Source organism: Fundulus heteroclitus, unplaced genomic scaffold (genome assembly GCF_011125445.2).
Source record: "Fundulus heteroclitus isolate FHET01 unplaced genomic scaffold, MU-UCD_Fhet_4.1 scaffold_64, whole genome shotgun sequence".
Taxonomy (NCBI): domain Eukaryota; kingdom Metazoa; phylum Chordata; class Actinopteri; order Cyprinodontiformes; family Fundulidae; genus Fundulus; species Fundulus heteroclitus.
Window position 1 is genome coordinate 17,501 of NW_023397077.1, and position 12,657 is coordinate 30,157.

The 12,657-nt window shown below is 41.7% G+C and overlaps 1 protein-coding gene across 1 annotated transcript in view; it reads left to right on the plus strand.

Annotated features, from left to right (window-relative positions):
• The window catches only part of LOC105917114 (proteasome 20S subunit beta 7), a 12,172-nt gene extending 1,649 nt beyond the window's left edge, over positions 1–10,523 (plus strand). Inside the window, exons 3-8 of the mRNA XM_012851827.3 lie at positions 257–354; positions 556–696; positions 2,672–2,787; positions 5,208–5,266; positions 5,375–5,526; positions 10,323–10,523. Of these exons, the coding sequence (XP_012707281.1) occupies positions 257–354; positions 556–696; positions 2,672–2,787; positions 5,208–5,266; positions 5,375–5,526; positions 10,323–10,434 (678 nt within the window). The 3' untranslated portion in view covers positions 10,435–10,523. The remainder of the gene's footprint in view (positions 1–256; positions 355–555; positions 697–2,671; positions 2,788–5,207; positions 5,267–5,374; positions 5,527–10,322) is intronic.
• The last annotated feature ends 2,134 nt before the right edge of the window (positions 10,524–12,657 follow it).

Below are 12,657 nucleotides of genomic sequence, written 5' to 3' on the forward strand. Positions count from 1 at the left end.
ATGGAAGCCCAAAGAGTGCACTGGAAAATTATATCCCCATTTTCCAAAAATAAAATCTTTAAAAAAATTTGAATTAATAAATTAAATCAATTTCATACCATGGTCTGGGTGAATACGCAATCTCTTTCACTGTGTTAGCATAATCCAACTGAGCTTGATCACATTGATGTCCTAAATCCAGACGTTTTGGCTCTGTTAGAACAGCTTTACATTTGATTTTCAGAATATAAAGCATATGTTTTGATTTCATGTTCAGGGTGGTGTCATCCTTGGCGCTGACACCAGAGCTACTGAGGGAATGGTTGTGGCTGATAAAAACTGCTCCAAGATCCACTACATCTCCCCCAACATTTAGTAAGTGACATCTCCGTTCTGTAATAAACACTCAATATTAAATCTAGATTTCTCTTTTCATTTTAAGCACAGATGTGCTTTATCTTTATATTATTCTGTCATTCTGGGCTGAAGTTGACTTTTTACAAGATTATACATTGCAGCTGACATATGAAATAGTTGACAGCCTCCTTATTGCTGCATATTTATGTGGTTGTCCAGCTGCTGCGGTGCAGGAACGGCTGCAGATACTGAGATGACCACTCAGATCATTTCTTCCAACCTGGAGCTGCACTCCCTCTCCACAGGCAGGCTGCCTCGTGTGGCCACCGCTAACCGCATGCTCAAACAGATGCTCTTCAGGTAGGCCTCTTTACAAGGGAGACATTGAAAGCAGACAAGCTGTCAAAAGTTGGTACTACTTTTCTTCAAGACATGTATGGGTGGTGTTGTATTTTGAGCACCCACCTGTTTGTCAAAATGATCTCAGAGGGCATCATAAACCATAGATGTGGCTTGCTAGCACAGGTGGATCTGTCCACTCCAGCTGCAAAGCTGGGTATGTTGGAAGTGGATAGACATGTAGATTGACCACTTCACTAGCAGGGCTGTGTTTAATTTTTTTTTTCCAATTCTGAATCGATTCTCATTTTAATTCCTAAAAATCGATTTATATAACCAAAGAGCGATTTAAAAAAATATATATATATTTTTTCCACCGTGAACTTATTTTCCACAAACCACAATGCTGGTTTACACCAGCATTTCTGGCTCACACTTCACTCCGGGAGGTGAATTTTTAATGTCATATTTTAAATAATGCACCAGGTTAGTATCCAGATTTAGTGTTGGGATTAATGAAGCATTTTTGAATTGAATGAAATAGTAGCTGTAGATATCTATGGCATCCTCTGGTATCTTTTCCTTTTTTTTTACTTTACTGCCTACCAAACATAGGCAATTTACATACAAATATTTTTGTTCTAAGACTGGAACTGAACCCCCACATCAATCTTTACATAGGCAAACCCACGTTTTTCATCACACTGTCACACAGGGTAAATCAGACATGTAAAGCCAACATCAGCCAAGGAAATGAAGTACGCTCCTTAAGAAAAGTTGTAATAGGATTCCGTGGTCTTTCAAAGTTCTTCATCCAGTTGACCGTGATCATCTTCCTGGCTAGCATCAGAAGAATATGTAGCAGAGTCCTTTGATAACCAGGAAACACATTGTGTATGAAGATTACAGGATCCAAAAGCACATTAATCTTTAATACTCTCTCCAGCACCTCTTTAACATTTTTCCAAAAACTTTGTATCTGAGGACAGTCCCAGAATATGTGGGTCTGATCTCCCATTTGGTCACACCTACTCCAACATTTATCACTAATATTTCTCTTGGAGAGAAAACCTTTAAGTGGAGTCTGAAAGAATGCTAATTTACACATCCAGTCTAATTCCCTCAGATGTTGACTCCTGATTCCCGTGTGGCAGCCAATACAGATGTCCTCCACAATTCATCTTCCAAAATGACATTCTGTTCCATCTCCCGTTGTTGTTTAATATGTTGGATGTTATCCGACACAATGATCATTCATTTTCTATACCTAAAGACACTTGCTTTTTCATAGTTCCTGGGTTTTCAAGTAAGCCAATAAATGTATTCTGTATTTCTTGGCTCCTTTTTAATACGTCCCAAGACTGTATGGTGTATTAAAAATGTCTCATCTGTAAGAAACTATTCAGATTGGCTGGGGGAATGGCAAAAGTTTCTTAAAGTTTGCAGAAAGTCTTAAGTATATTAATTTCAAATAGTTGGTTAATTGTGATCAACCCATGTTCAGCCCATCTCTCAAAGGTTTTATCATATAGGGATGGTAAAAACTCAACATTCCCACTGATGGGAATGGCCCTTGATAGAACTATATTTACCTTTAATAATTTCTGAATTTGATTCCAGATTTTCAATGTATGTTTATTCCATATGGTGTCCACACTAGTGATGCACATCATGCCTGACTGACAAAGCAGCCTATGTCATGTGATCTGAAGGCTCCTATTGTTTTGTTGATCACTAATGTCTGTTTTGTGTTTTTAGGACGAAAATGAACAGCTGATTTAAAATAAACCTTGGCTTTTGATAACATGTAGAGTGTTGATTTATGTGTATACGTGCATATTTTTTGTGTCTAGGCAGTGTCGAGTTTCCCATCCAGTGGTTGGCTCTCACACTGCACTCTGCATTAAAACAAGTTATTTCTTTAACACTTGTAACAAATGGAAACTGTCTGGTGTTTGACTTGTGAGTCATCAGTTTTGTGTATGTGTGTCATCAGGTATCAGGGCTACATTGGTGCTGCCTTGGTCCTTGGTGGAGTGGACTGTAATGGACCTCATCTGTATAGCATCTACCCCCATGGCTCCACTGATAAGCTACCTTACGTCACTATGGGTCAGTTTGTGTCTCATAATCAACCTAACATAGCTTTTAATTAGGGCTGGGCAATATATTGAGATTTTAAAGATAGAGATTAATAAGATAAGACCATATCGTTTACATCGAGATGGTCTATGTTGCGTTAAAATTATGCTTTTATGTATTCCAGTAAGTTATTTTTCAATTCAAAGATTCTTTATTATTCCCAAAGGGAAATTAAATCCTGGTGTAACTAATGTTACAGGGGTTTCTAAACCAAATAGTTGTAAATGGTAATGGCTGCAGGCAGAAAGGATCTCCTGTAGAGGTCTGTCTTACAGACTGAAGAAACTCTGTGCAAAGAAGGATTCTTCATAAAATGAAGAACATTACAGACAGAGCATCCTCTTAATCAGAAAAAAATCATCTTTAGAGGTTCTAGAAGGGTCTCCAGACTGATAGATCTGCAGCATCTTGCTGCAAACCCTGAAGGACCTAAGCTTCCTCAGGAAGTCCAGTCTTCTTTTAGACAGCTTCACAATTGTGTCTCCAGTCCACATTGTTGTCCAGGTGAACACCAAGGTCTTTTTACTCCTCTACCACCTGCACCTTTTCTCTTAGGATGGTAATAGTGTTGGTCCTATTTCTATTTATTCTGAAATCTACCATCATCTCCTTTATTTTAGCCACATTCAGAATGAGATGATTGTTTCCACACTTTTTACCTTTTAACCAAATCAGTAATTCATACAGTAAAATAGTTTTTCTTAATAAATTGCCACCAGTGTTTCCCCTACCATTCTACAAAGGGGACACCCACCAACAAAATCCCCCATCCCCCTAGAAGGTTGGGGCATGTAGTAAATTATTATACATTTGTGCGTGTTCACGGTTAATTTTATTAAAGCTATTTGTCTTTCTAAATAGCACTAGATTGCATCCTGAGCTATTGCTGTCTCTATGCTCCCACATAATAAGGCAGACAGGTGCATGCAGAAGTAAATTTTATGAGTACTTACATGACATCACACTATAAACTGCTCAGTGGGAAGAAGTCTTCACATCGAACTGCTCCAGGGAGCTGTGACTCGCAAGCACGTGTGGCGTCACAGCCTCTCTGCCACGGACTGAGAGGTGTGCGGTGGGTGCCTGCTATGGGAAATGTTGGAGTTTATCACACGAAGTGTAGCCAATAAGTGTGCTTGACTATGAAGTTTAAAATGTTCGCGGAAAATGTGCGGTGCCCTGTAGAACCAAGTGTGCAGCCGCTTTTAATGTCCTCCTAAGCCAAGTCGTCGCTCCTTTACTTTCAGCTCAGTCGCCTGTGTGCAAACTCGCATTCCTGCCAGGAGAGAGAGCACTCAGAGTTGCAACATATTTGTACCTGCCTTGGTAAATATTTCTGCCTTTTGTAAACGGACCCTCTAAAAACTCCCACCGAGTCGGGAGCGCTGAGTGTCTGCTGGCCGTGAAGACGTCAGTGGAAGCTGTTTTCATGGAGGAGCATTAAAAAGAAATACTTGGTTATCCCCGACAGAATTAGTATCGCTTGTGTCGGGACCGCGGGATCTGATGGGATAAATGCGTCATTTGGCTTTTTTTCTGTTGTTAAAACTGAAAAAGGACGCATTTATTTATTTCACGTGGTGCCCTGATTACTTCAATAGACTGAGAACGTTTGCCTGATACAAATATGAGGATGATCACATCTGTTTAAACTAGATTATTATAAGCATTAACGCTCAATGCAGCATGTTGTCAACAAGTAAACCACTCTATGGTCATTTTCAGATGTCCTACAAAAATATAATTTACTTTGATTGTTGCAAGTCACCAAAAGTCTGTCTGTTTGGGGGGGGGGGGGGGGGTCACCTTCCAGAGTCCATCCCTGGAAAGAGATAGCTGCTTTATTCTTGGACAATGCATTTTTGTAGCTAGATAGACCCGATGAATGGATCAGAAGCAGATCCCAAATATAATAAAATAAAAATTGAATAAAGTTGCACTCAAAAATATTATACACTCGGACAAATCGAGATTGTAAATCATTTTTATTCAATCAAGAAGTAGGAAGGAAGAAAGGCAGGTAGCCTTCAAAATATAAGCACGTGTAAAGATGCACGGTAGGGACAAGGAGGGAAAGATGGATAAATAAGAGTGACAGAAGATGGCTGCTCAAATAAAGCTGTATTATGTGATATTAATGGAAAGCTACGTAGAAGAAAGCGCCCCCCACACCCCAAAAGACACTATATTGTTTTATTTTATTTCCCAGTATATTGTAGTCTATATTAAAAATGTTTGGCTTGTCAGGATCCTTAAATCTCTGTTTCACTTATCTGTTGAGGAACAAGCAGCGTTTTATTTCTGGACGCTGTCTTTGAAACCAAAGATTTAGGAATAACGTGTTCTCGAAGCAATATCTGGTCTGTGACCCAGCTCTTACTTTTCTGAAGGGTCTGGCTCCTTGGCTGCCATGGCTGTTTTTGAAGATCGCTACAAGCCGGACATGGAGGTGAGACATCTACTCCTGTTGAGCTGCTCAGTTAAACAGATAGTTTCTAAGTTTCTATGACTGTTGTGAGGCTCTGCCATTCACCTGAGCTTCCATGTTTTCTAAAAGGAGGAGGAAGCCAAGCGCTTGGTGCGGGATGCCATCGCCGCTGGCATCTTTAATGACCTGGGCTCTGGCAGCAACATTGACCTGTCTGTCATCACCAAGGGCAATGTGGACTACATCAGACCCCACGATGAAGCCAACAAGAAGGGGATCAGGTGAGAACTGCTGACTCGATGTGTCTGCAACATCTGGATCTGTTGAAGCATAAAGATTTTTTTCCCCCTGGATTCCAATGATTATGGGATTAAGATTAAACATAAGAAACTGAACTGTGCTGAAAATCGGTTCGTGCTGATGGGTAAATTTGCCCCTTTTGAGTGTTTAGGAACATCTCTAACCTGTCGTGTCATTGAGAAAAGCCACATTAGCCAATCAGTGAGTGGTGCGGGTCTTTACAAAGCAGACACCTGCCATTACGGTTTGTTGGTGTTCCATCATTTTTACTTTTGGAAGAGCGTCTCAAACTTGGCAACATATGCCATGAATGAAAATAGTGGTGGTCAAAGGTTTTCCTGGAATATATGGGAACAAGCAAGTTTCCACCTATGGCCATGTCAGTTTTCAGTGTTTATTCCCTCACTTCCAGTAACTTAGCTGATAAACATGTGCGACCAACCAAGGATCTCGTGATTGGTAATTACGTTTTTATTTAAAACACGAAGAGTAACCTCCTAGCTCAGAATGATTTAGCATGAACATTCATGAAGAAGAGTCGGATATCGACTGTTGACAGGGGCATTAAAAATAAATGGAGATGGCTGAGAAAAATTGGTAAAAATGGGAAGATTATTGGATCGTGTTGCATAAAGCTTAACCTACCAGGCGTGTGTATGTGCATAATATGCCACCAAATATGGCCTGATTTCTGCAGCACGTTTATCTGGTGCAACAGCTACAATAACTATGTCACCTGTATCCATGGCCGACCATGTGTTTAACCAGAAAGTTTGCATATGTGAAGACATTATTACTATAGCCAAGCATAACCTTTCTGTCGCAAAGTTGGCTGCTGAAGATCAGAGAGCACTTTCAAGGCTGTCTGTATCAAATGCAAATGCCTATTTCTGCATCAATTGCACTGCTGCCCAGTATAAAACAGCCAAGTGGTAAAAATAGGTGTTTTGTTTAAATGCAGGTGAGTTGGCAAATTCAAATGTGGACAGAATTACCGTATAACTATAAGGCGCACTTAAACTCCTTAAATTTTCTCAAAAATGGTGAGCCTTATAATCCAGTGCACCCTATTACCGTTGTGTTTACTGACCAATTTTATGAGGTACAATCACAAAACACTCAAAAATCTGTTAAAATGTGTAAGAACGACTTTGGTAAGCAATGAAGCCGCTCAATGACTGTTCGGAGCATTACGGTACACTGTCACCAAAACTGCCTGACTGTAATGTCGAATCTAGAAGTGCATTCATGTAAAGGACCCCATATACCCGGGCATAGGTCACTCCGCAGAGGTCCGTGTGTGCTCAAGGAGGACTCTGCACATACAGGTATGTGCAGAGCTCAGTTTTTACAAACGCGTACATGGTTTCACACTATAATCTTCTCAGCGGCAAGAAGTTTTTACATGGAACTGTTTTATATGTGACACCAAGCTTTATACACTGAGCTGCTATAAGTAGGCAGCCTTACGGTCGCACGGCATCACAGTCCCTCTCTGCTCTCACTGACAGGTGGGAGCCTGCTGGAAAAGAAACAGCTCTAGATGCTCAGTTAGCTAATCACAAATTTTACCATCCGTTCTGCCACTTCGTCCCACTGGCAGGAAGTGTGGGAATTGTAGGAACTTGCCACAAGAAATGTAGGCAACAGTATGGTCAATTATGAAGGGTAAAATGTCCGTGGAGAGTCGGCGTGGAGTCCGCCAAGCTCACAGTATGCCCGAGTATGTGGGAGCCTTTAGGCAGCCCGCACTCGGAGTACGAGCTAGCAACAATAAACCTAGTAAGTTCAATATAAAAGTTACGTTTATTTTTGCCCTTATATTAGAAACAAGGCAGTGTAGTCCAACTACTCAGTCCTCCCGTAAGAGACAGATAGCTCTCCCGTAAGAGACAGATAGCTCTCCCTTTCAGGAGAGAGCTGTGTATGTGAAGGGGCGGAGTGAAATTACACACTTGGGAAGAATATTTAGTGTAGCTTATAATCCGGTGCGCCTTATATGTGGATAAAGATGCATAAAGACAAGTTAATTCACTGTGCGCCTTATAATTTGGTGCGCCTTATGGTCCTCCATCCATCTTCTTCCGCTTATCTGGGGTCGGGTCGCGGGGGTAGCAGCTTCAGTACGGAGGCCCAGACTTCCCTTTCCCCAGCCCCTTGGGCCAGCTCCACTGGGAGGATCCCAAGGCGTTCCCAGGCCAGCCGAGAAACATAGTCCCTCCAGCGTGTCCTGGGTCTTCCCCTGGGTCTCCCGGTGGGACGTGCCCGGAACACCTCACCAGGGAGGCGTCCAGGAGGCATCCTAATCAGATGCCCGAGCCACCTCAACTGGCTCCTCTGGACGTGGAGGAGCAGCGGCTCTACTCTGAGTCCTCCCCGGATGACTGAGCTCCTCACCCTATCTCTAAGGGAGAGCCCAGACACGCTAGGGAGAAAACAAATTTTGGCCACTTGTATCCTGGATCTCATTCTTTCGGTCGTGACCCAAAGCTCATGCCATAGATGAGGGTAGGAACGTAGATTGACTGGTAAACCGAGAGCTTTACTTCTTGACTCAGCTCTCTCTTCACCACAACAGACAGGTACAGCGTCTGATTCACAGCAGCTTCACACTCTGATGCAAACCGCTCCGTTGAGAGCTCTAGATCATGACCTGATGAAGCCAACAGGACCACATCATTCGCAAAAAGCAGAGACACGATCCTAAGGCTACCAAAACGGATCCTCTCAACACCTTGGCTGAAAAGGGGCAACCTTGGCAGAGTCCCACTATCACCAAAAACGAGTCATACTTACTGCCAGCAACGTGGACCAAGCTCTGACACTGATCATACGAGGACCTAACAGCCCTTATTAAAGTGCCCGGTACTACATACTCCTGGAGTACCCCCCACAGGATCCCCCAAGGGACACGGTTAAATGCCTTCTCAAGGCCCACAAAGCATATGTAGACTGGTTGGGCAAACTCCCATGCACCCTCCAGGATCTTGCTGAGGGTGTAGAGCTGATCCAGTGTTCCACGGCCAGGACGAAAACCACACTGCTCTTCCTGAATCCGAGGTTCGACTATCCGACGGACCCTCCTTTCCAGAACCCCTGAATACACCTTACCGCCCCTCTTTTCACCCAAGTGTCCAAGACATGCGGTGTCCTGGTGCCAAGAGCGCATATGGACACCCTTATGCTTAAACATGGTGTTTATGGACAATCCATGAGGAGCACAGAAGTCCAACAACAGAACACTGCTCGGGTTCAGAGCAGGTGGGCCATTCCTCCGAACCACACCCCTCCAGGTCTCACTGTCATTGCCCACGTGAGCGTTGAAGTCCACCAGGGGGACTTCAACGCTGCCGCACCCTCGACTTGGGGGTCCCCTGGGCTGCCGCCTGTATTGTCCTAAATACGGTATTAATGTACCGGTGCAATACAATGGTTATGACTTTGGTAAAGTGTTGACTCAGCACCTGAACTCCAGAAAGGTCAATATTGCAGATGCAGTAACTGTCACATGCTGAATAAAAATAAATATAAACCTACACAGAAATTCTATTTTTTCATTTGTATGATAAAGTAATAAACTCTGTCTAAGTAGCAAATGGGTAGAAAAAAATTCTATTTGAACATGTTAAGGGCAAAATTAGTTTTAAATCTCTTCCCTCTTTTCAGTATTTCAGTAGAGTTTGTCTGTGTTCACCTTTTGTTGTAATCTAACATTTTATTTATGACCACCTTAAGATCAGCCTATGGATAAACATGGTACTAAATAAACTTATAAAAAGATAAATAGCATAGCAAATAATTTGAAGTTGCATTCACTTGATTAGATATGAAAGTCAGGAATTTAAGAAAGGTCATGGTTGTGATTGGCCTTGTATCTTCATAGGATGGCGTTATATAGAATGTGGCAGGGAACCAGTGGAGTATATGTGTGAAGTAGATGATGTAATGATGAAAGCTGCTGTCTTTTTTACCAGTTGCAGTTTATGGAGGGTTTTCTGGGGGACAGGGAGGGAAGGGAGATAAAATTGCGAAGTTGAGAAGTGAGTGGACTGTGAACCAGTTTGGCAAAAGTGTGAAGGAAAAACTTGATGCTGCAGAGATGAAAGTTAACCTGGTGATGTTATGGATGTGGAAAGTGAAGGAGAGGATGGGAGGCTGTTCAGGATGACACCAAGGCTCTGAAGCTGAAAGGTGGGAGAGATACAGGAATTGTCAATGGATATATTAAAACTACCAGATTTGGTTAAAGTTGACTTTGCACAATAAGCAAGTGTGGTACGTAATGTGGCATCATGTACACGGCCCTGGGAATATATGGGCTGACTAGAAAAAAATAAGATTGATTATTTTTGCTTTAACCCTTGCACTAGTCTCGCCCTTGCCATAAATAACGTGTCCAACCTCCTAATAAAGCAGGTTTGAAGTTTCCAAGCATGTTTTGTTTGAACTTGCACCAATTCATGAACAGTGGCTGACATGTTTTGTTGCTTGTTCTGCCTGAAGACTAAACGAGCTTGAAGCCTTTCAGCTGTAAGTACATATGGAGTGTTTTAGTGCAGACTTAACCAGCCACCATAACTTGCCTGAGTTCACTACTAACCAGCTCTTACGAACGCTGCCTTGGTTGACTTTGCATAACTAGCATGCTTGGCTTGTCTTTACGATAAAGGTTTGTGTTGTGTAAATGGACATTGATTGTTTTCTGTCCATGTTGGGAACTACTTCGAGAAATAACGAAAAATTAATGCCTTGTTTTTTGTTCGTCTTGTCAATGCAGGACTGGTGACTACAAGTACAAAAGAGGAACGACTGCTGTGTTGTCCAATTCTGTAACCCCGCTAGACTTGGAGGTGGTGGAGGAGTCCGTCCAAACCATGGACACTTCCTAAAATGTACTCAATGTTTGTTGATGCAACTCACTACCCCTTAGAACACCTGACACATTTTTTCATGGTTTACAATAAAAATGTTGAGTTGATTTGTTTATTTATACTTTTATTGATATTGTGTTAAGACTTCTGAAATCTGGAAAATCTTACGGAGTCTCATCTTTCTGTTTGGAAAGCTTGCTGCTGATACCAGTATAATGACAAGAACATAGTTCAAGGTGTTCCAGTGAAATGTCAGAACATTAGCTTCTTTGTTGAAATGTCAAAAAGCAAACACTGCACAGTTTCCATCCACAGGAGGGTGTAACATGTCCACAGGGTAACCCAGAATAGATGCCTCCTGCCGGTAGGCAGGTTGTTTCCTTCAGTTCTAGCCCAGACACAATTATCTGGAAGTTTTAGGATCAAATTTTTACCTCAGTTTGGTTTACATATCTGAATCAGGTGTTGGGAATGATAACTTAAACAGTAACTGATGAGTCTGCTTAGACTGTCGGCAAAATTTAGTCAAGTTGTTTAAAAAGATTCCTTCAATCTAGAGTTGTTGAATTAAACCAAAAAAATGGATAATGAAAATGTTCTCATTTCACTTTTTTTATCAAAAGTGTGTAACATTTGTGGTATAGAAAACGGTGACCACTACCGCCTCCCTTCTTTTTAAATAGTCTCAAGCCTTTCATTCGGGGAGCCCGTCAGTTTCTGATATTTTGACAATCAGCAGCCACAGTCTCCTGCGAGGGAGGTGGACTGTTTTACTTCACCTTAAATTACCATTGAAGGAGGACTACATTATTCTGTAGGATGTTACTGGTCCAGCCACAGGTCCATCAATCAGCTCTAAGAGTGACTCTTTGAAAAATCTCTCTGCAGAAATCTTCTGGCCAAGTTGTGACATAATAGCTTATGTCTTGTTCATTTGCCGTTTTTTTTCCCAGTCATGTCTGAACAATGAACACTGTGTCCCCCTGGAGTCTCCAGGCAGGATTATAACATCACTGGAGGACAGTGGCTTCCTGGTAGCTTCACACTTGATTCTTCTCACATCTGGCAGATCTGCTTCTCTTCTCAACACTTGACTTCCAACATGCTTAATTCTGTTACCAATATCTTGGCCGGAACACTGTATCCCTCAAAGATTTTACCCTTTCTGACTCTGGAGTTTTCAAATCTGTGTTTTCCCAGAGGAATAGAAGGTGTCTGATTAGAAGCACTTTAGCCCAAACTGTCAGACCTTCAGTCTGATAACATAAATTCTCTTACAGGTTTTAGTTCAGATACATCAGAATGATTCTGTCATTCTTAAGGAATAATTTCTTTTTGTCAGGAAGCCATGTTACTCTACATTATAGAAAGGGATGAGATTTATAGGTAGTAAAATATTTTGAGAACCACCTCATTTGAGACTAAATGATTAATAAAACTGTGATGGAAATATAAACCTAGACTTTCTGTTTGAAAGTCCATGATCTGGGACTCATACCTGGGACAACCGCGTTGAGAACTCAGGTGCCGTACATGGGTCACATACTCTACCCCTGCACCACCACACCCCTGAAACAAGTTTTCACCTGGAATATTGAGTTCTAATACCTGACCTAAAGGAGAGGGTTTGGGATACCAGTGAGGAAAACCTTTTGGATCCAACACATTTTGGCTCAGAGCACAGCATTATCAGAATGATACCTTACTGTGGCCTGGGTCATGTAAGATCACCTCTTGGTGAACCGATCAGGGTCTGTTGTTTAACCGACCCCCTACCAGGATCCATTGACCGTTACATGAAGAAAAACGGTAAAAGTCTGAGTGATGCTGAGTACTTCAAGGTGGAGGACAAAGAAGTTTGCAGTAAATTAAAATCTATTAAATCGTGAACAAAAAAAGTGAACAAAAATCAATTATACAACCAGAGTTTAACCAAGTGTTTAATGAAACTCATTAAACTGATAGTGTGTCTCCAACCACTAATCTCTTCTGAATCAGCGCTGAGCACATGGAAGTCATCTCATTGTGGTACCCTCAGAACCAGGGCATTTAGGTAGTTATGCAATATCTTAGAATCTATTTTTCCTAATGGTGTTGCTTTGTCAAACTCCATTGATTTGCAACACTTGATAAGATCTGAAAAGATGGAAGCAGTAGTCTAATCCAAGGTCTGCATGCATGCAGTCTTTCTGAGACGAGATAGAAAATACTGCATTAAATTGAAAAGCTTACTGCCACACC